At 33.4% G+C, this 22,216-nt stretch overlaps 1 protein-coding gene across 2 annotated transcripts; it reads left to right on the top strand.

Moving 5' to 3' along the window:
• The first annotated feature begins 3,462 nt into the window (after positions 1 to 3,462).
• LOC125680763 (cytochrome P450 3A24-like) lies at positions 3,463 to 21,837 on the top strand. 2 transcript variants are annotated; one of them, XM_048920525.2, is made up of 14 exons: positions 3,463 to 3,669; positions 6,078 to 6,171; positions 7,084 to 7,136; positions 8,641 to 8,737; positions 9,015 to 9,131; positions 12,193 to 12,281; positions 13,229 to 13,374; positions 15,305 to 15,432; positions 15,750 to 15,861; positions 18,031 to 18,188; positions 18,655 to 18,743; positions 18,901 to 19,038; positions 19,404 to 19,566; positions 21,124 to 21,837. In XM_048920525.2, exons 1-14 carry the CDS (start codon positions 3,596 to 3,598, stop codon positions 21,196 to 21,198), a joined length of 1,533 nt encoding a protein of 510 aa, XP_048776482.2. In that variant the 5' UTR covers positions 3,463 to 3,595; the 3' UTR covers positions 21,199 to 21,837. The 2 variants fall into 2 exon arrangements, with proteins under 2 accessions (XP_048776482.2, XP_056010005.1); XM_056154030.1 differs by having other exon boundaries at positions 3,517 to 3,669; positions 8,641 to 8,689.
• The last annotated feature ends 379 nt before the right edge of the window (positions 21,838 to 22,216 follow it).

Raw genomic sequence — 22,216 nt, 5'->3', positions numbered from 1 at the left:
ATTCAATTGATGAGAGCATAAATTTAGTAGAAATATTGCTCGCAATTATTAATTTACAGCTCGGTATAAATAATTTGATGATCTCTTTAATTCAATTGAAGATATCTTTAAATCCTTTACCATGCTTTTGTATAAGGAATTAATGCGCCATCAATTCTTTTAAAGAGAGCAACAATTCAATTAAAGATAGCATTAATTCAATTGTGGATATGTTGAATTGAAGATATCTTTAATTATATAGTTGCTCTCTCTAAAAGAATTATTGCTCTATTCAGATGATTGTTTTGAACATATTTTATTGTACATACATGATATACAAAAGGATCAGAAACAAGTTCAAATAACTTACGAGTTCTTCTCCTTAAAAATATAACAATATAATATTGTAGAAAATTAATGTACAAAAAATATAAATTGAACATCAAGAGATCATTAATTCAATTATAGCGCGCATCAATTCATCTGAAGAATTAATGCTATCATCAATTCAATTAATGCGCGCAATAATTCAGAATTTAAGATATCATTAATTATTTGAAGAGATCTTTAATTCAATTGTTGTGCGCATCAAATGAATTGATGATATCTTCAAATAATTGAAGATATCTTCAATTATTTGAGTTTATGTTAATTCGGCGCTCCATATAATTTTGGGGTTCATAAAAACATTACACAGTTTCAGTTGGACTAGTAAAAAAAACAAAAAACTAGGGTTCATAGATAATATAGTCAGTGCTGAGTTAATTTAGATTCAGTGTGAAAAAGTATCTGGTCTATTTTAGGGATTAAATTCTGATTTATTATTCCTTCCCAGAGTTGCAACGGGGATGTGCTAAAGTAACTTACCGTTTTCTTTGTATGTTCAACATGCATGTAATTTAATGTGCGCATATAAATAGATCGTATATTTAATGAAACATTGCATACTGATCTTGGTTGCAACTCCTCAATGCCACTAGAGCAAAATTTACGAAATTCCTTGCGTACAAGATATTGTAGTACAGCGTATATTTTTATCCCATTTCAGTGACAAGATATTGTAGTGTATTTTTATCCCATTTCGGATTTGATTTCAAATGCGCTTGCAAGAATCGCTGAAATGGAAATTCCAAATTCCTTAAGGTATTCTGACCAAACCATTCGCTCATTTGAGCTTCCCTTCGTCTTCGCTCTTTTGTACCTTTGCCTTTCCGCATTTCATTGGTACACACACACACACACACACACACTGAAAAGATGGAGTATGATTTTCTTTACTGGATGACCTTTTGTTTGAGCTTGATATTTTAACTTATAACTGAACATATCTAAGAAATTAATTTCATGAGGGTATGAACTGCGTCGCTAAATACGCCAGCACGTTAGTGTTTCATGAAAAGTATTTGCTAGCGTGAAGCGTTGCTGTTCATACTCTCGTGTATTTTTAAAAATGAAATTCATTTTTCATATTGACGTTTTACTTTCATTTCTGTTGAATTTCCCAGCCGTTAGTGTAGTGGTACTATATTTATCAAGATTCATACGCGCATAGGGATATAGCGAAATGGTAAATATATCGAAGTCAAAAACATTGGAAATATAGATATTTAATTGTATCTCTGACTATATTTTTCTGCTTAAAACCTTGTTAACTTTGAATGTTTTTCATCGTAAGCACTAGTCTTACAATGGTAGCAAAATCTGTTTTCTCTAGGAATGACAGGATTATACAATATATACCTATTTCTATATATATAACTGATGCGCACTTACTCTTAGTTTTGTAAGATAAGAGCGCAGGTTCCTGTGAATTGGAAGACACAAATGTGGTTGTCTTTCTAGTTTTTTGTCCTCATAGTTAACTGATGTACTATAAAGTTTTCCACATTGAGTGTTATTATGTTTTCTAATTCATGAAATGTTTTATTTAACAAAATAATCATGAAGTTTAGAACCAAATAGCTTACTTACTGTATCTCAGTTGACATTTAACGTTCTTTGTAATTGTAATCAATTATCATTCATGTTTACAAACAGTGACTAAAAAGTTGCGAGAGTTTTCTTATATATATATATATATATATATATATATATATATATATATATTGAAGCCCTTTCACAATATGAAAGTAAACGGATGAAAGTGCATGTAGCGCCAAATTAACATTATGTCACATAATTGATTATTTGAAAATATCACCAATTCATTCATTGTTCGCAGTAATTGAATTGATGCGCGCATAAAATCAATTATTACTTTCATCGATTGAATAGATGTGCACATCAATTCATTATTGCACGAAATAATTGAATCAATGTGCACATCAATTCAATTCAATTGACCAGATCAATAATTGATTTGATGCACGCATCAATTCATTCCTCTCATCAATTCAATCATTCCCCAGGGGCGGATCCAGGAATTGCGGTTACAGGGGGCGCCACTTTATGAGGCAGACGGTCCAGGGCGAAGCCCTCGTGGGGGTCCAGGGGGCGAAGCTCCTGGATTTTACCGATTTAATGGGACTTGAAAAATTTCTCCTATTTAGTCATTTGTACTATATTCTATCATTTTTTAAGGGTGAAATTAATAAAATGACCCAAATTTTAAGGGTTTTTTGGGAAAATTAAGTTCTCCCAAGAAAGTAATTCAAGAAATCAAAAGATTTTGAAATTTATTTCTCCGGGAGTGGAAGAAATTATTGCTTCTTTTATCGTTTACTACATTTTCCGAAACAAGATACCGCGATTTACCTTAAATTTGAACATTTTAGGGGGGGGGGGCGACGGCTGCGCCCCCTCTAAATCCGCCACTGTTCCCCTCATCAATTCAATCATTCCTCTCATCAATTCAATCATTCCTCTCATCAATTCAATTGATGCGCGCATCTATGTGGTGGAATTATTGCTCGCAAAAATTTGATCTTAAGCTCGGTATAAATAATTTGATGATCTATCTTTAATTATTTACAACGCATTTTAGAAGGAATCAATGCGTGCATTAATTCTATTACAGAGAGCAACAATATCTTTAATTCAATTGTGGATGTGTCTTTAATTATGTAGTTGCTCTCTCTAAAAGAAATAATAGCGCACATCAATTATTTTTTAATTAATTCAATTATACAGAGCAATAAGAGAGCGATAATCCCATTATTACGCGAGTTGATTGAATCGATGCGCGCATTACTTGAATTATTGCTCTCTCCAATTGAATTCAATATAGCTCGCATCACAGGCAATTGCATCGCTTGGGGGTCGAATTTACTATATAAAGAGTACTCTTTAGTAAATTCGACCCCCAAGCGATGCAATTGCCTGTGGCTCGCATCAATTCGTTGTGTAAAGAAATATGAATGTTTCATTTGATTTCACATACTGGATAACGTTGGTAAGAGAGAGAGGGAGAGAGAGAGAGAGAGAGAGAGATATTTTAACGAAACATACAAGTAGGCCTATATATGTTGGTTTTGATCATCATTCATCAGACTGATCATTCGTGTACACGTATAGATATAGTCGTGTAACTTGTACGTTTCCAGTTATCTTGTTCAAATAGTGACGTAAGGTCTAGAGGACAAGTGACAGAGGCGGACTGCCGGACGGGTGACTAAACATGGACATCTTGGGATTAGTCTACGTTCCCAGCTGGCTCCTCACCTTCTTCCTGTTCCTGATCTCCCTGTACCTGTAAGTATTATATAGTGCCCGTCTTAACATTTCCACTTCGCAACTTTTACCATAATGGCATCCCTCTCTGTGTTATCAAAATTATTGATTTTTATCATTATATTCAGATAAAATATTTTACTATTTTCGTTGTGTATTTCTTGTCATATCATTTATACAATACATTTTATATCAATATATAAAGTTAAATTTGTTGCCAGTAAAACAAGCCGTTATCAACGAGGCATACATATTTGTGTATCCAAAACACGAACGTTATCGTTACATGCGTCCATATCGTGAACAACAAATGCACGGTGAATTTAACTGAAAGTTTAAAAGAGAGGAAGAGCGTCTTCTGTCGTACAGTTCCTTGCCTAGCCTTCTATCGGACAAAACCAATCTTTAAAAGACAATTACAAAGTTTCTGTTCATCTGCAACTAACTCTGATTACGTAACACGTACATATCAACAACAACTAAATCATCAGTCAAGTTTATACCCGAGGAGATAGCTTCTGAAAACAAATGTATGGGAATATAAATGTATATTGTATGATCTTGAATAGTTGTAATATAAATAGTTCGTTTTCAAATGTAGAATATTTATGTAAGAAAATGGGCATACTATGGTCTAAATGTAAATCAATGAAACCGAGAACTTCAAAGAAGCAACTGAAAAAATATAAGGATTTCCACCAATACTGGTTTATGAGAATCTGTCGGGTACACTTACAGCGTATTTCTACATATTATCCAAGAATTGAAAAATATTTATATTTAAAAAGTTTTGAACAAAGAAAAATTATATGCAAATTTAGAATAAGCTCACATAATCTCAGAATTGAAAGTGGAAGATATGGAAAATATTACTAACACGAAAGGACAGAAAACCGCCCTTGAAAGAAATGAAAGAATTTGTAGAATGTGTGACATGAATTGTGTGGAAGATAAGATTCATTCACTGATTAAATGTCTCTTATATAAAGGTGATAGACATGGATTAATGAGGATATTACTAAAAATAATAAACATTTCTACAGTTTAACAAATAAAGAAAGCTTTTGTGGATCATGTTCAATGAGAATGATATGCTGCTTATCGAGCTAGGTAATCTTTAATCAATATTTTTAAAACAAGAAATAGCGCATAATATAACCTTACATCTTCACAAGTCAAGGGTTATTAAAGATCCAAACAAAGTAAGAGTAATTTAATGTTAATACCCAAGTACCAGTGTACATGTTGCAGGTTCTTTTTTGTATGTATATCAATCACATGTATGTCTTGTAAGCATCCCCAACTGCTATAGTCTCTTTTTCTTTCTTTCTTTTTTTTATGTCAACATGTTACTGTTATCAATTTTGACTTTCTTCTTTCGTATGTCGCTCATTATTTGTATGACCTCAAGGGCTCTAAATTGGTTTCAAGGCCTTGCAAAGGGCCCAAGCCTATAACTCACAATCTGATCAAACCTAACATGATCCAAGGTCTTACGAAGGACATTTCCTATTTTACAATAGGACGATGTTTCTAATCAAGCCTAATATGACCAAAGGCCTTATGAAGGGTGGTACCTATCTCACAACAGGACAATGATTCCAACGAACCCATCATAATCCAAGGTCTCACAAAAGGCAAATTCCTAACCCACAATAGGAAAATGCTTCCAATCATACCTAATAAATATGATCAAAGGTCTCACAAAAGGCATATTCCTCACCCACAGTAGGAAAATGCTTCCAATCATACCTAATAAATATGATCCAAGGTCTCACAAAAGCCAAATTCCTCACCCATAATAGGAAAATGCTTCCAATCACACCTAATAAATATGATCCAAGGTCTCACAAAAGGCAAATTCCTCACCCATAATAGGAAAATGCTTCCAATCACACCTAATAAATATGATCCAAGGTCTCACAAAAGGCAAAGTCCTAACTCACAATAGGAAAGTGCTTTTAATCAAACTCAATCTGATCCTAGGCTTTACAAAAGGCGAATTCCTTACTCACAATAGGTAAATGCTTCTAATTCAATCTCACAAGATCCAAGGCCTTACGAGGGGGCCATGGTCACAAGCAGGTACTCTCCGTAACAATAAATAAGTTATTGTTCATCCACAAGGAAGACTATCCTCAAATACTATACACCCATACTACACACCCATACTGTTGTCAGGAATCTACAGAGATGCGGAATATAAAGAGAACACTACTTTGGAATTGAGTATTTGACGTGTCAGATCTGAGTCGACCAGACTTCTGCCCTCGATCCTGCAACTTGAATCGATCGCTCAACCAACTGTACTCATTCGATGGTGAATGTCAGGCTATGCTGTATAATAGTGTTTGTTTTAAATAATGTTTACTTATATAATTTTTGTGTACTTATAACGTATGTAATATGCCTTTTCGACATTTTGACAGGTATTCAAAGTATAAACTGAGTTTTTGGAAAAGACTTGGTGTGCCTCACCCAAAACCCACATTATTCTTTGGTCATGGCCCATTGATGAAAGATGTAAGTCATTCTTTGAATGTTTTAACTATCCTTCGATTTTTTACTACATATATTTGCTATTCATCTTCACATAAAAATCTTGTAATCATGTATTAAGTGTAAGTAACCCCCACGCGTAAATTTCCACGTTTACGGTACGGGGTTCGATTATTCAAATCGATGAAGGGATATATGTATATGGCAAAATTCATATTTTTGTTTCAAAATCACGTCTATTCTAAGCAAGAACTTCTTGTTATGTACACAGGCAGTTGGGGGCATGGATCATGATCATTCCACCTCACCCCACACCTTATGATCATGATCCACGCCCCCAAGTGCCTCAGCATTGTTATTGTCAATTCTATCAAAATGATCCAGATTTATGACTTCATAACATTACGTCTTGACACTCTTTTCGGTATTTGACGTAAAATGAATTTTATACGCAGTTTTCGACGTAAAATGACTATTTTAGACAGAGTATTTGACGTAAAATGACTATTTTATACGCAGTTTTTGACGTAAAATAACTATTTTACACGCAGTTTTGACGTATGTAATAACTATTTTATGCGCAGTTTTTCTTCTAGAAAACACCGAGCACAGGCTTGGGAAAGCTTTATATTTATACTATGAATTTATTCTTCCGGAAAATAGCCCAAAGCTGCGTTCTATGTTTTCTGAAAGGAAAACGTTCATTAAAATTAGTATTTTATCGATTGACTCTAAGTATCAAAGACAGCTGATGTGGAACCGTATTTGACATGTTTTATGAAATAATGGAATATTTAGTTTCTCAAAAGCTTAATTTCATACTTCCAAAAAAGTCCGTTATCATATATGTAGTCCTTTCAAAGATCAATTGTGAAATTGTTTTTGTTATGCTCTTGCTCGACACTTAGAGTTAAATTTGTGTTTTTCAATATTTAGGGAGTTGGTGAACTTGATTTAAGGATGCTGTCAACGTATGACAAAGTAGTGGGGTGAGACGGATTCATTTCTTTATTCACTCTAACCCAGATTAGTACAGATTAGTACAGACAAATATATTGATATACTGGTAAGAGTAAAAAAAAAAAAAAACTAGTATGTATTGATAAACAGATAAACTGTAAAGGTAGCTGCAAGTACGTGTAGTTCAAGAAGAACAGAGAGCTTAAAGTAATTCCACCCTCCTGTGATGTCATCAGATTTTGCAAAATCAATGATTTATCTAGATTTATGCATGGTAGGAGCATTTAAATTTTGTTGGAGTCTTTTCCGATAGTTACTGTAAAAATGTTGTTAGAAATAAAACATTTTAAAAGTCTAAGGTAAATATATGAATAATCAATGATACATTTCAAAATATTGAATCTAAGGGCAACAACCCTGTTCTTACTGATTTCCTTATCAAGTCTATTTCCTTTATTTTTCAAAGACATTTTGTGTATTTTTGTAAAGAAAGTTTCATGAATACTATCATATCGTTATATACAGTTTTTGTAAAATTTTGATAACACTGACGTTGCCGTGATATATGAATCTGTTTATGTATGTTTCGCATCTGCAAGTGCGATGACCTATATATTTTATTGGTCATTATCTATTAGTTTTAACTCTGATAAATTGAAATGAATGCACTTTCTATACCTTTATCAGATGAAAATGCGGGTATAGAGTTATCTAAAACAATTGCACTTTTAAATTTTTTTCCAATGAATTTACATGTAATACTACCACATTATTTGTATTCATTAGCCCATTAAACTTAATAATTTTGGGTGTTTTTTTTTTTTTTTTTTTACAAATCAAGAATCCATCACTCACTATTACAAACACTCATTGTAAATGTCCTTAAATATCTTATAATACTATTTTCATCTATATTGTACCGGAAAACGATGATTATAATTTCGCGATTTAGTACATGTGATACTTGAATCTCTTGGTAAATTCAACAGATAATTTTCGAGATAAAAATTTGTTTTAGAAATTCTGTAATTCATACATTTAGGTGAGTTATTGCCAAGATCCTCAATGAATTACTTTTTAGCACTTCTCTGATAAAAGACTTTTTAGAGCTATGAAATGTTTGATATGTCGATATATAAGACAATCCACAATCAGTGAGGGCTCAGGCCAGCAAAATATCGTCCATGGTAAGCTCCGGTCAGCGCAGTATATTCCGTTACGTTACAACTCCAATATCAGTGTCATTATTGGATGGGGAAAGTAGTCCCGGAGAATTGACACTGTACGGAGTTTGCGTCCACTTCAATCGTAACTACTCGGCTATTTCCGTAACCGCAAATGAACTTCTTACCGGTTACGAAAAAGGACGAGCGTGTGAATTTTTCAACTATTTTTTCGACGAAAATCCGCTAAATATTCTCCACTCAAAAATTACCCGATCTAAGGTATTCACTTTCTCTAGAAGTTTGAGTTTGAACTTTGCTGCAGCATTGCGCATCCATTGTAAAATGACGTCTATATTAATTTCTACAGATTGTACGTTTTTCACAAAGCATCCTTGCTTGTTCTGGATCCAGAAATAGTACGGGACGTTTTAATCAAAAACTTTTCTAGCATGCCAAATAGAACGGTAATAAACATTTTATTCTCATTCAATCTGAGGAAAAAACGCCAGTCATCACTGTGTCCTATATTCTAAGAAAGACTACTTTAAAGTATTCATACATGAATATCTACTGTCTTGGAATTGCAATGTTGTAGATTTAATTAATTTTTTTATTACTGTCCCATTTATTATTAAAGAATTGACTTGGATATCACTAAACAAATTATACATCTTAATCTATTTTTGGATAGTTATGAAATTTTAAATGAATTTAATTTACTTCACTTTTTTTTATCAACAGCAATATTTCAAACAAAAAAGCGACTTGCAGCACTCTTTATCCAGGCTTCATGGAGATCATTGGAGGTTCATGAGAAACACGCTTTCTCCAGTGTTTGCAACGGGAAATATGCGGAAGGTATGTGATGATGGTATTTTATTAATTCAGTAACATGCCTCAAAGGACTGTGTGTGATACATATATGTAACAGCCTTTCTGGGCCCACTGAAAACTCAACATTTTAAAGCTTAGAAAGAAGACTCAACATATTAGAAATATAATGTATTTACACGTATCACATCATTTATCTCTGATATTCACTGTCATTTGGAGTACATACTAGCATCTATAAGATTTCTCAATCTAAATTTAAGTTACTTAAATATGCTCATTTTTGTTAACGTTACTCGTTCTGGGCGCAGCTTTCGTCAAACAACATTTTCTATCATATATGTGTAGTGTGTGTGTGAAAATAATTTTTCTCCAAGTCTGCGCTAGACGTTTTGTAGAAGGAAAACTACATGAAAATAGCCATTTTGTCTTTTAAAATAATAGCGGCAAGACGCCATGTTTATGATGTCATAATTACAGTTATAGGTAGTTTTTAAATGCCCGTCATAAGGAAGACAAGTGCAGTAAGCATTTCAGCTGGATTGGCGCACTATGACCTACAGTACTTTATGGGTACATGTAGAAGTAGGTCAATTATTATGTTATGGCGCTGTCCGTGCGTCTGCCTGTCTGGCTGGTTGGTTGGTTGGTTGACCGGCTGTCCGTTACGGATGCATGTAAAACTTTGAAATTTGGTTACAATTTCTCTCTCAAGAATTGTAAGAGTGGGTTTACATTTCAGCTGGATTGGTCCATCCTTGACTTACTTTATGTCAAACTTTATTCCGGACTTATTTTCATTACAGCTGGATTGGTCCGTCCGTCCGTGGCCTACATTAGGACTGAAAATAGGTCAAACAGTTTTCGGGCTTTTTTCATTATGGGTACAGATATTGCCCTGAAATTTAGTCACAGGCTTCCTCTCAGAGGAATTCAAGTCCAGTTTGCATTTCAGCTGGATTGGTCCATCCTTGACCTACCTTTTGGGAAAAAAATAGGTCAGTTTTCCGGGCTTTTTTCATTACGGATACAGATAAATTTTTTATTGCCCTGATATTTAGTCACAGGCTTCCTCTCGAAGGAAGACACGTGCAGTAAGCATTTCAGCTGGATTGACGCACCATGACCTACAGTACTTTATGGGTAGAATTAGGTCAAACAGTTTACATTTTTTTGTATGGTCACAGGTATTGCTCTGAAATTTAGTCACAAACTCCCTCTCAGAGAAATACATAATCAGTTCACATTTCAAACACTTCAAATCAATTGGTGCACCATGACCTACTTTTGGGTTAAAAGTAGATCAAATGATTTCCTGAACTTTTTATCATCATAGATAAATATTGTCACAATCTCATTCTCAGAGAAATACATAATCAGTTCACATGTCAGATGAATTGGTGCACCATGACCCACTTTATGGCTTTTCTATTAAGAATGTGTGTTGTATCAATTCAGAGTGCACAATATGCTTCCAGGTTGAATTTCACTGTCCGACGGGTGTATATTGTACCGTTTGCGGTACTCTTGTTATCAATTTGAAAATAACAACTTTGTTGTATCGGATTTTCATACAATTACATTGAAGTTTAGAACAAAAGCATGAATGTCTAATTTGGTGTTAATAACTAGATTTATACTTTTGAAACTAGCAGGGGTTTCCTTATTATGCCCCCTTCAAAGAGGATGGACATATTCCTTTGCACCTGTCGGTCGGTCGGTCAGTAGGCCACTTGTTGTCCGCTCAATATCTTGAGAACCATTCACTTGATCGTAATGATATTTCATATATGGATTGGTTATGAGTAGAAGAGAACCCCTATTGATTTTCAGGTCAAAGGTCAATCCACTCTCCTAAGGAGTAAATGACCCCTATTGATTTGAGGTCACATGGTCAAAGGTCAAGGGTGAAACTGGACATAGGAATATACTGTCCGCTCAATATCTTGAGAACCCTTTGCTTGACAAACATTAAACTTAATACACTGGTAAATCTGAAAGAAAAGATGACCCCTATTGATTTTGAAGTCACCTGGTCAAGGTCAAGGGAGAAACTGGACATAGTGATATATTGTCTCCTATATTTTAAGAATCATTTGCTTGATTGACACCAAACGTGTTACACTGGTACAGCATAAGAAGTAGATGACCCCTACTGATTTTTTAGATCACATGGTCAATTCACTCTGGACATAAATGTAGGAAGATATTGTCTGCTCAATATTTTGAAATGGTTTGATACTACTATCAATTAAATGATACATGTATAAATGTATATACCCTTTCAATTTTGCACCGGGGGGGGGGGCATATATGTTTTACAATTATTTCTTAGGGAGAGATATTGTTTTTGTACTTTCTTTCCGTCCGTCCGTCCGTCCGTCTGTCTGTCACAAAATCTTGTGAACGCTTCTCCTCCTATATGGCTTATCGGATAGACTTGAAACTTTGTACAATGCTTCATTGCCATTTGTAGATGTGCATATTGTCGGGACAGGAGGATCCAATTATTTTCCTAAAACTTATAGTAGATTTATGAGGGTTGGAGGATGTTAAAATAACATTGAATGTTTCTCCTATATGGCTTATCTGATAGATTTGAAACTTTGTACAATGTTTCATTGCCATTTGCAGATGTGTATATTGTAGGGACAGGAGGATCCAATAGTTATCATTAAAGTTATGATGGATCTGAGAGGTGAAGGGTGTAAAATAGTTTGTGAACAGTTATCCTATGTGGCTTATGGGAGTTCATAATGTCTATATTCCTGCTCATGCTTTCACCATATCATGCAGTACATTAAAGGGATGGGGTTTCATTTGGAGCATTTCCAATTTAAGGAGCTGGGGAGACATTCGTTTTTCATAAAAACAATCCCTAGTTAGCTAAAATATAGCTATCTAAATTATGTTTTCTACATTCTATATCTAATATTCTATATTTCGTGAACTATTTCCACAATTACTGTAGTATATGAAAACTATATGAAAACAACATGACATCAAACCCATGTAGCTATCAAAACAACATTTACAACTTGCGAGACTGACAGGAGATACGTGTACATATTGTACTCATGAATTTTAGATTTCCCCAGTGCTTGCAGAATCTTGTAGACGGTTGTTAAGAAATATTGAAGACAAGAAAAACTGCGGTAATGCAATTGAATTTAAACAGTAAGTGCTCCTCGATGATTTAAATATTTCAATTTGCGAAAAGTAGAATTTGATACCAATTTTTTTTTATTTGAGAAGAAAAGACCGAGATGTCCAAAATGTTTTGCGTAAGAAACATGTTATAATTGAGGGAGATAAAAAGCAGGGGGAAAAGAATTTTTGTTCATGCTTTTGGTTGAAGAGACTTGCTATACATTGTATACAATGACCAGCGAATATTACCAGATCTGTGGTAACTTGCTGAGTGACTGGTGGATGTAGGAAACGAAATCAATCTTATTTTGAAAAACAAAACAGAACAGTAACAAGAATTACATATAATATATATGCTTTATTTTCAAAGACGTAATCATTGAAGAAGATCTTAAAGGTACCGGTTCATTGGGGGGGGGGGGGGGGGGTGTTTGGGGTTGGGTGGGGGAGTAATATTGTTTTTCCTTTTTGATGTTAAACATTAAAAATATAGATTATTTTGACAACCAAAATTTTAACCTTCTGAATGCAATGATAAGAGCAATATTTTAGCCCTAACTCTATATTATGTATACAAGTCGAGCCTTGTTTATGTTTACAAACTAATGAAATATTAATTTTGTAATTTAAAGTACTCTTTGCACAGACACAAATTTAACTTTTAATAGCACTATATTTACTCAATGAATACCTGAGATGTGATAGATGAATCATAAAGTTAGATAGAGAATCAAACATTTTCAAAACTTTGTAAACAATAACATATCTCAATCTTTGTTTACACAACAAATAATAAAATCTCTAGTGAGCATCTGTCATAATGTATAACCTTGTTTTGGTGGAACCTTTTAAACACATAAGACGATGAATTTTGATCATTGAAAGCGGGAAAAGGGGGGGGGGGTCGAATTAGTCTCTTTAATGTCAAAATTGATTATTCGATTCCTTGCCCAAGATTTCATTTCTAATTTTAGAATGTTTGGGAACTTCTCGATGGACGCTATTGCAGCACTTGGATTCGGAATCGACTTGGATTTGTATAAAAACGAAAACAACGAGTTTGCAATAAGGGCCCAAGCAATTTTTAACGCCTTCAAAGGGCTCGGGGTGTTTCTTAATCGTAGGTTTCCTTATTCTAAATAAGAACTAATAATTAAATAGGATTTACACTTACCTTCGCTTTGTCTTTAATAAATTCTTACTGTTAGAAGTATTTCTTTATTTATTATCACCAATGTAAAAATTATATGCAGCATGCAAGTGACTTTATATTAATGCAAAAACCTATAGGCCTACATGACGCAGAAACATATATTTGTATACATATAATTAGAAAAGTTTTATAGAATATGAATATATGGAATATAGATATGTTTTCCATCCCCCTTTTGTATTATTGGGATATATGGACAGAAGAAGCATGTATAGGGTACTTGACAAATTACCTCATGTTTCCATACACGTATGATATATATACAAACTACAAACACATTCTTCAATAGTCCTGTGAAATTCAAAGCTTTTCATGTTGAAATGGTCAGAAATAAAACATAATCACCAACAGTTTATTCACATTCGTACATAGAACGCGTACAAATCGGCCTAGCTGTGTTCATTGTATTACCTAATAATACTTTTATATGTATTTTTTCCCTTTTTAGCTCACCTGAGCTGAAAGCTCAAGTGAGCTTTTCTGATCGCCTGCTGTCTGTCGTCTGTCTCTCTGTCTGTAAACTTTTTACATTTTCGACTTCTTCTCCAGAACTACTTGGCCTATTCCAACCAAACTTGGCTAAAAGCATCCTTGGGTGAGGGGCTTTCAAGTTTGTTAAAATGAAGGGTCATGTCCCCTTCGAAGGGGAGATAATCACAAAAATACAAAAAATAGGGTTGGGTCATTTAAAAATCTTCTTCTCAAGAACCACTGGGCCAGATTAGCTTTCTTGACATAGTACAGATTCAAATTCGTTAAAATCATGATCTCTGGGGGTACGATGGGGCCACAATAGGGGTAGAAAAAATCTTTTAAAAAATCTTCTCAAGAAGCATTGGGCCAAAGAAGTTTACATTTGCACGAAAGCTTTCTGACATAGTGCAGGTTCAATTTTGTTAAAATCATGGCCCCTGGGGGTAGGATGGGGCCGCAATAGAGAATCAAAGTTTAACATACAAATATATATAGCGAAAATCTTTTAAATCTTCTTCTCAAGAACCACAGGGCTAGGAAAGTACAAATTTACATGAAAGCTTCCTGACATAGTGCAGATTTAAGTTCTTTGTTAAAATTATGGCCCCCGGGGGTAGGATGGGGCCACAATAGGGGATCAAAGTTTTACATACAAATGAATAGAGAACATCTTTAAAGATCTTCTTCTCAAGAATTATTGGGCCAAAGAAGTTTACAGATTCAAGTTTGTAAAAATCATGGTCCCCGGGGGTAGGTTGGGGCCACAAAAGGGATGAAAGCCTTACAAGCAAATATATTGGGAAAATCTTTAAATATGGGCCAATGTGACTCAGGTGAGCGATGTGGCCAATGGGCCTCTTGTTTTCGAAAACGCCTTCTGGGTTACAATTGTGGGATAGTTCAAACCTTTGTAAGACATGAATTGAGCATGAAATAATCTTGAAGTTTATTAGAGAAAAGTATAGGGTCCATACAGTTTCTAAAGTGTTTTACTCATAGAAAACATGGGCGTCATACGTATAACTCGATGTGCAAAAAAATAACCATCTCAATTTAACATAGCTCACGCATGGCGACCACAGGTTGTGAAGCCTGAAAAGCTTTAAAATATTGGGATTTTTTACTGTCTGAAGAAAATAGCGAGAAATTCACGTTTTTCATTGTGCACAGTTACTTTACGAATCATAACTAAAGTTATCATGAGTTCCACGTATTTGATCTATTTAACGATGATTTTATCTATAAATCCTAATTATTTGTCCTTGGAATATTAGGCTCAAGTTACAGAGATGTTCCTTTATACACAATGCATTCACGTTGTATCGTTCAATATTTCAATTGATTCTCCTGTTTCTATTTTCAGTTCTTGTGCCGCCTCTTTACAACCTTCTCGTGAAGCTAGGACTTGATTTGGATGGACAAAGCAAACATTGCTTGTATTTTAAACGTTTAGTAGAACAAGCCAAAACGCTGCGGCAAAAAGATGATCAGGTGTTTTAAAGAGAAATTTCATAAATACTATATTCTGTATATAGGAAATTTTTGCCCGCCCGGGTTTATTTTGGCCAATTTCGTTCTTTTCCTAAAAGAGTGAACTTAAAGCTGGGCAAATAGAAATGATTAGCCATAAACCGTTTTGCGCATGTTTTAAAATGGATTAAATCGGTTTCCATTACATTTGATATCTTTTGTATGGATTGAATTTTTTAAGATCTGTTTGATGTGGTAAAATTTCATCTACCATTTTATGATTACCACAAGCGTAACCGAGCAATTAAAACAATGACTTCACACACTATTCGTTTTAGAACAGAAATGACATCCTCCAGCTTATGCTTAATGTCCACAACGATACTGAAGTTAGCGACACCGAACAATTCAACAGTTATAAAGACAATAGGGAGGAATGGAGAAAGCGAGGTAAGCAAAGTCATGGTGGCAATCATATTTGATACATTGTATAAATGAAGATATTCTGATATATATTCGCCGTTATGCAAATGATCACGTTTTTCATTGTAGTTACATTTGTAATAACCTCACATACCCACCCACCCCCCAAAAAACCCCTAGAGTCCCAGTGGCTATCTTCAACACAGACAATGTGATATTATCTATAGGAAAGAAGAAAAAAACCAAGAATAATGAATTTGGTAGTCCAGAGTAGCAAAATATCTTTATTTGAAGTCAGAATATTTTAGCAAACTTTAAAATTTTCCAAAGTATGTGTTTAGCATTGCAAATTGTTATTTGTGGAATATACATGTAATTTAGATAATTTTAGAAGCACAGAAAAGGCTTCCTTAGACATTTTATTTTATTTGTTGTACACGTATATTGAGTAGACCAATAAAAGGCGGTGAGAAAATGACCTAAGACATTCTGTGTGCCGAGGGCTAATTGATGTAATACAATATTTGCCATTCCCTGCATTTGAAATTCTAATCTGTACCAGCATTTATAAGTTATTATTCTTAAAATAAATTTATGAACATTGAAAACAGAATGTGTTACTTAAAGGGGTGGTAGGTGGCCATTTCATTTGTTTTTATCTTTCTCTTTTCTTTATTTTCTCCTTATTGTTTCAAAATATAACTCCTGATTTTTAACCAAAAATCCTCCTGGTTTCCTTGAAAAAAATATATGCTAAAAAGTGCTTGACAGACTGGTAGACGGAAGTATTTGTATCATGTGATCACTCATTCAAAAAATTACTTTGCTAAGCAGCATTCGGATTCTATGCACAATTACTCTGAAGTTGATATAAAAAAAAAAGTGCTGGAATTCCTCATTTACAATATCTAAGTGGTCTTTGGGGATCAAGTCTTCCAACAGTCTGTTGGAATTCCCATGGGTACGAATTATGCTCCTTTATTGGCAGAACCAATTCGAAAGTTTCTGCATCAGAAAAAAAATCTCTTGTTATGGCCTTCAACTCAACATTTAGATTGATCGACGGCGTTTTATTTATTTACAACGATCGTTTTCATTCATATATTGATTTGATGTATATCCCAGTGAACTCGAAATAAAAAACACCCCAGAATCTCCTATATTTGCTTCATATTTTGTAATTTTACTGAACACATGTTAACGGTAACTAAATTTCATGATAAACGAGATTAGCTTCTTCATCGTCAACTTCCGATATTCATGTGGCAATATTCCATTATCACCTGCATATGGTGTGTATGTCTCTTAAATGATTCGATACGCGAGAGCATGTGTATGGCCAATTTTAAATCGAGCGGCAAGCTACTGACAAAATAAGTTAATGTTACAGGGATTTCAACAGTCTTGTTTGAAATCAGCATTTCGCAAATTCTATGGTCGTTATAATGATCTTATTTGCACATACAACCTGTCGTCAGGACAAAGGCTGTCTGACATGTTTCATATCAATTGTTGGGCCACCCTTTACCTAATAATTTGACTACGGATTACTTTGTTTACATGATCAAGAAGAGGGTTCACGGCGTGTGCGAATGGTCAACAGGGGATGCTTACTCCTCCTAGGCATCTGACCCCACCATTAATGTTCCCAAGGGTCTGTCTTTGCCTATCTCTTTATGGGATTTATGAGATTGATAACTGTTCGTTATCTTCACTTTTCACAATATGGTAATTTCTATTACATTTATGCTTCAAATGTGTCTAATATTTTGCCTGTAGCTGTTCTGGGGTGCATTCTCTGTACATTTGAAGTAAAAGCAAGTATTTTAAATTTGCGAGAGAGGCTTCTTGCAGATCAACGCGAATATCACCGGTAGATACTCGCATTGTTGCGGTATGCACACACTTCACCACCCTATTGTTTCTTTATAATCCAATTTCTTATCATTCATCGATGAAAGGTGATAGTAACGAACAGTGATCAATCTCAGAACTCCTATAAAGAATACAAATTAAAGAGTTGGGCAAACACGGACCCCTGGACATTCCACAGGTGGGATCAGGTGCCTAGGAGGAGTAAGCATCCCCTACAGACCAGTTACACTTGATCATTATGATGTCTTTTTCGTGTCCGTTTTATGGATGGTAAAAGAGGTTTTATTCTATAAAAATGACCCGCGCATCCCTACATTACAGGCTTAACAACTAATGAGGTCAATGGAAATTCCATTATGTTTATGGTCGCTGGATACGAAACTACTGCCTCAGCATTGACGTTTACAGCGTATTGCTTAGCAACGAATCCAGAATCTCAAGACAGACTACTACAGGAAATCGACTCTACCATTGGAAAAGTAAACAAAAGACATAATTTTTTTTTATTCATTTCTTAACTAAATAGCAAAATAACCAATTCAACAGAGTTTCATCCACTTTTCACTGTATATTGTCTTGCATTGTGATTTATGATATTGTTTTGTACTATGGAGAGTTTTTCCTCTGCACTAAAATTTTACTCCTTGGTATTTATATATTATATAATAAATTATATAATACATGTATGTATATATATATATATATATATATATATATATATATATATATCCAATAATAAAAGTCAAGAAACACAAAATTCGAATAACATTTCACTGTTAGCGCTTTCGGGCAGTTATAATATATATATATATATATATATATATATATATATATATAAGTGGTCAATGTCATGAATTTGGAACAAAGAACATGAATTTATTTACTTAAAATCACACTAATTCTCTGGTAACAGTCGGTATTATTTTATCTATTGTACCTAAACAGGGAGTACCTGACTACGATAGCATTCAGAAGATGGAGTATTTAGAGTGTGTTGTCAAAGAGGCACTGCGCATATGTCCCCCAGCTCAAAGGTTATATTGTACTCTCTCAAGCATGGATATCTACCTTTTCATCTCTCTCTCTCTCTCTCTCTCTCTCTCTCTCTCTCTCTCTCTCAATATATATATATATATATATATATATATATATATATTTATTTATTTATTTTTTTTATTTTTTTTTTTGCAGAATAATGCGAGAAACCTGTGAAGATTTGGTGATAGCCGGTTACACCATACCCAAGAACACTGAAATAACGATCTCAACTTACGCCTTGCACAGAAGTCCCAAATTCTGGACGGAACCCGAGAAATACAAACCAGAGAGGTACTACCATTTCTACAACACTGTAATGATACTACTAACTGTTATACATGTATATCAGTGATTGTCAATGTTTGATAATTATAATTACAGGCATTGTTTAAGAATTGTATACTATGAAAACTTATGATTGTGTAAACTAGACGTTTTTTTGTGCTCGAGTTCAATAGAGTAAGAGTTTGAGCATTCATGAGTAAAGTAATATATTTATAACCTTCAGGTCTGTGCTTCTCGATTTGCTTCAGTAAGACTTTGTGAGAATAAAATACATTGTATATCTCATTACATGTACACATCCACTAGGTTTCAGTATACAAAATTCATCAGTACAGAGTTCAATGATTGCAATGATACTGATTTCTATGAAGGTTTCTAGCAGTGAACAAATCCAATCTGACGCCTTATACATTCCTGCCCTTCGGATTAGGACCTAGAAGCTGTTTGGCTATGCGACTGGCTTACTTTGAAGCTAAGTGTGCCTTAGTGACGATTCTGCAAAAGTACAAGTTCATGCCATGTGAAAAAACGGAGGTAACTTTCATTATTTGCTCTCATTATGAATAATGTACGTAATTCTATGGAGCGCCAAATTAACATAAACTCAAATAATTGAAGATATCTTCAATTATTTGAAGATATCATCAATTCATTTGATGCGCACAACAATTGAATTAAAGATCTCTTCAAATATCAATGATATCTTCAATTCTGAATTATTAATTCATTTGATGAGAGCAATAATTGATTTAATGCGCGCATTAATTCAATTAAAGAGAGCAATAATTGAATGGATGATATCTTCAAATAATTGAAGATATCTTCACATTATTTGAGTTTATGTTAATTTGGCGCTCCATATAATTCTATGTCATATTTTATCTTTCTCATAAACACATCCACTCACCTTCAGATATTTTCTCTGTTTGATTTAATGACAATTTAGCCCGTGTCTTAACAGTAGAGGTCGTTCATTTTTATTTTAATGGCTATTAAGGTATTTCCACCCTCATGTGACGTCATAAGATTTTGCAAAGTCAATGATTTGATAAGATTTATGCATGACGGGAACATAAATTTTGTTGGAGTCTTTTTCAATAGTTATTGTAAAATATCTTGTTAACCATAGAATATTTCAAAAGTCTAAGTTATATATGAATAATCAATTACATGTATATGGTTCAAAATATTTAATCCAAGGGCAATAACTCTGTTTTCATTTATTTATTTATCAAGTCCAGTTTGTGATAGATTTCCTTTATTTTTCACAAACATTTTGTGTATTTTTTTTAAGAAACCGTTTCATGAAATTGTTATGAATACTGTATGCTGTTTAAGGAAAATAGGAAAACTGCAATTTTCTGATGTTTGTACCTAACAAATATATTGTGCTAATTGATAATTTTTTTTTATTAATACCGCAACATACTTATTTCATCATTCTTATTTGTTACTAAGATGTATTTTTTGAAGAATTAACAATCAAATATAAGATTAAACCTATAATTCTAGAGGGGTGGAATTACCTTAACTTAGTTGTACTTGTTTTGCATAGCATTTAAATATGTGAATATAAATCAATATTTATCGAATATATATCAAAATGTTCGCATATGAACATCAAGATTATCAAATATGCATCAAATTTTTCGCATATAAAAATTAAGATTATCGAATATAAACCAAAATTTTCGAATATAAATATAAAAATTATCGAATATAAATCAAGCTTTTCATATATGAATAATAAGATTATTGAATATAAATAAAGATTTGTATAATATTGCAACGTTTTACACACCATATGGGGATGTAAATATAGTGGAATGAATTCATGAAGTTTTGAAAACTTACCTATCGATAGTACGTACCAAGGACTACTAGAGGGACCAGAGAAAGACAGGGGTGTTAGGGCTTTTTTTTTTCCCCCCTTTTTTTTTTTTTGAGTGTTCGGTCATTAGGAAATCAAAAGGCAACTTGCGCATCGTTTGGATTAGACTTATAATTGTGCAGTGATAAAGTACATGTATACGAGTTTTTTATATATATATATAACAGATTAGATGTCATTGAATGCTATATTTCTTTCAGATTCCTTTGCAACTCGATCCAAAACTAGTATTGAAGCCGAAGAATGGAGTCTACTTAACTATAAAAGAACGCTAATACTCCCCATAACGTATCCAAGAAATGTTTTTCAAAATTTATGAGAGGATATACCACGAACCTCTCCATACCGGCAAATTGAGTAGAGAATGTTAAAAAAATTTCTTATGCTACATTTTAATTATAATAATAATTAAATTGACATACAGTTATTCGTGCTCAGTTATTAACAATGATACATGTAGCTTAATTCATCAGTTGAAAGATATTTAAGTAATTCCACCCTCCTGTGATGTCATCAGATATTGCAAACTCGATGATTTATTCAGATTTATTCACGATAGGATCATAAATTTTGTTGGAGTCTTTCCCGATAGGTATCGTAAAAAATCTTTTTAAACATAACACATTTCAAAAGTCTTAAGTTATATATGAATAATCAATATTTTTTTAAAATATTGAATCCAAGGACAATGACTGTGTTTGTTGATTTCTTTATCAAGTCCACTTTGTTATACCGTAGATTTCCTTTATTTTTCATAGACATTTTGTATATTGTTGTAAAGGAACAGTTTCATGAAATTGTTATGAATACTATCATATCGTTTTAACCAGTTTTTGTGAAATTGTACAAGAAAAATTGTCTTTTTCTGATGTTGATATGCAAGTCTCCTATAATAAATAGTGTGATGACCTCTATCTTTTATTTGTTAATTCATTAGATTTAACTCTAATAAATGGAAATAAAAACATTTTCTATACTTTACTCAGATAAAAATGCGAGGATAGAGTTGCCTTTAACATAGCTCAGTTTTAGTGAATGTAAATACATGTACAGTATGTATTAGCATGTGTTTGCATTTTGTACATGTACAGTGTTTTTGATAAGTAAAACTTTTATATTCACATGTATGATGAAGAAATAAATAGCGAGTTTTAAAATGTATAAGTGCTTCATCAAAAGTATGCCAATGTGAAGCGTTGCAGTTCATACCCTTGTGTATTTTCTTATATTTACATGCTACTTTCATTTTTGTCAAAATCCCCAGCCATTAAAATGGACATACTATATTTATCA

This window comes from Ostrea edulis, chromosome 2 (assembly GCF_947568905.1).
Source record: "Ostrea edulis chromosome 2, xbOstEdul1.1, whole genome shotgun sequence".
Taxonomy (NCBI): domain Eukaryota; kingdom Metazoa; phylum Mollusca; class Bivalvia; order Ostreida; family Ostreidae; genus Ostrea; species Ostrea edulis.
Note: the sequence above shows the minus strand (reverse complement) of the source record. Positions and strands in the feature narration are given on the sequence as shown.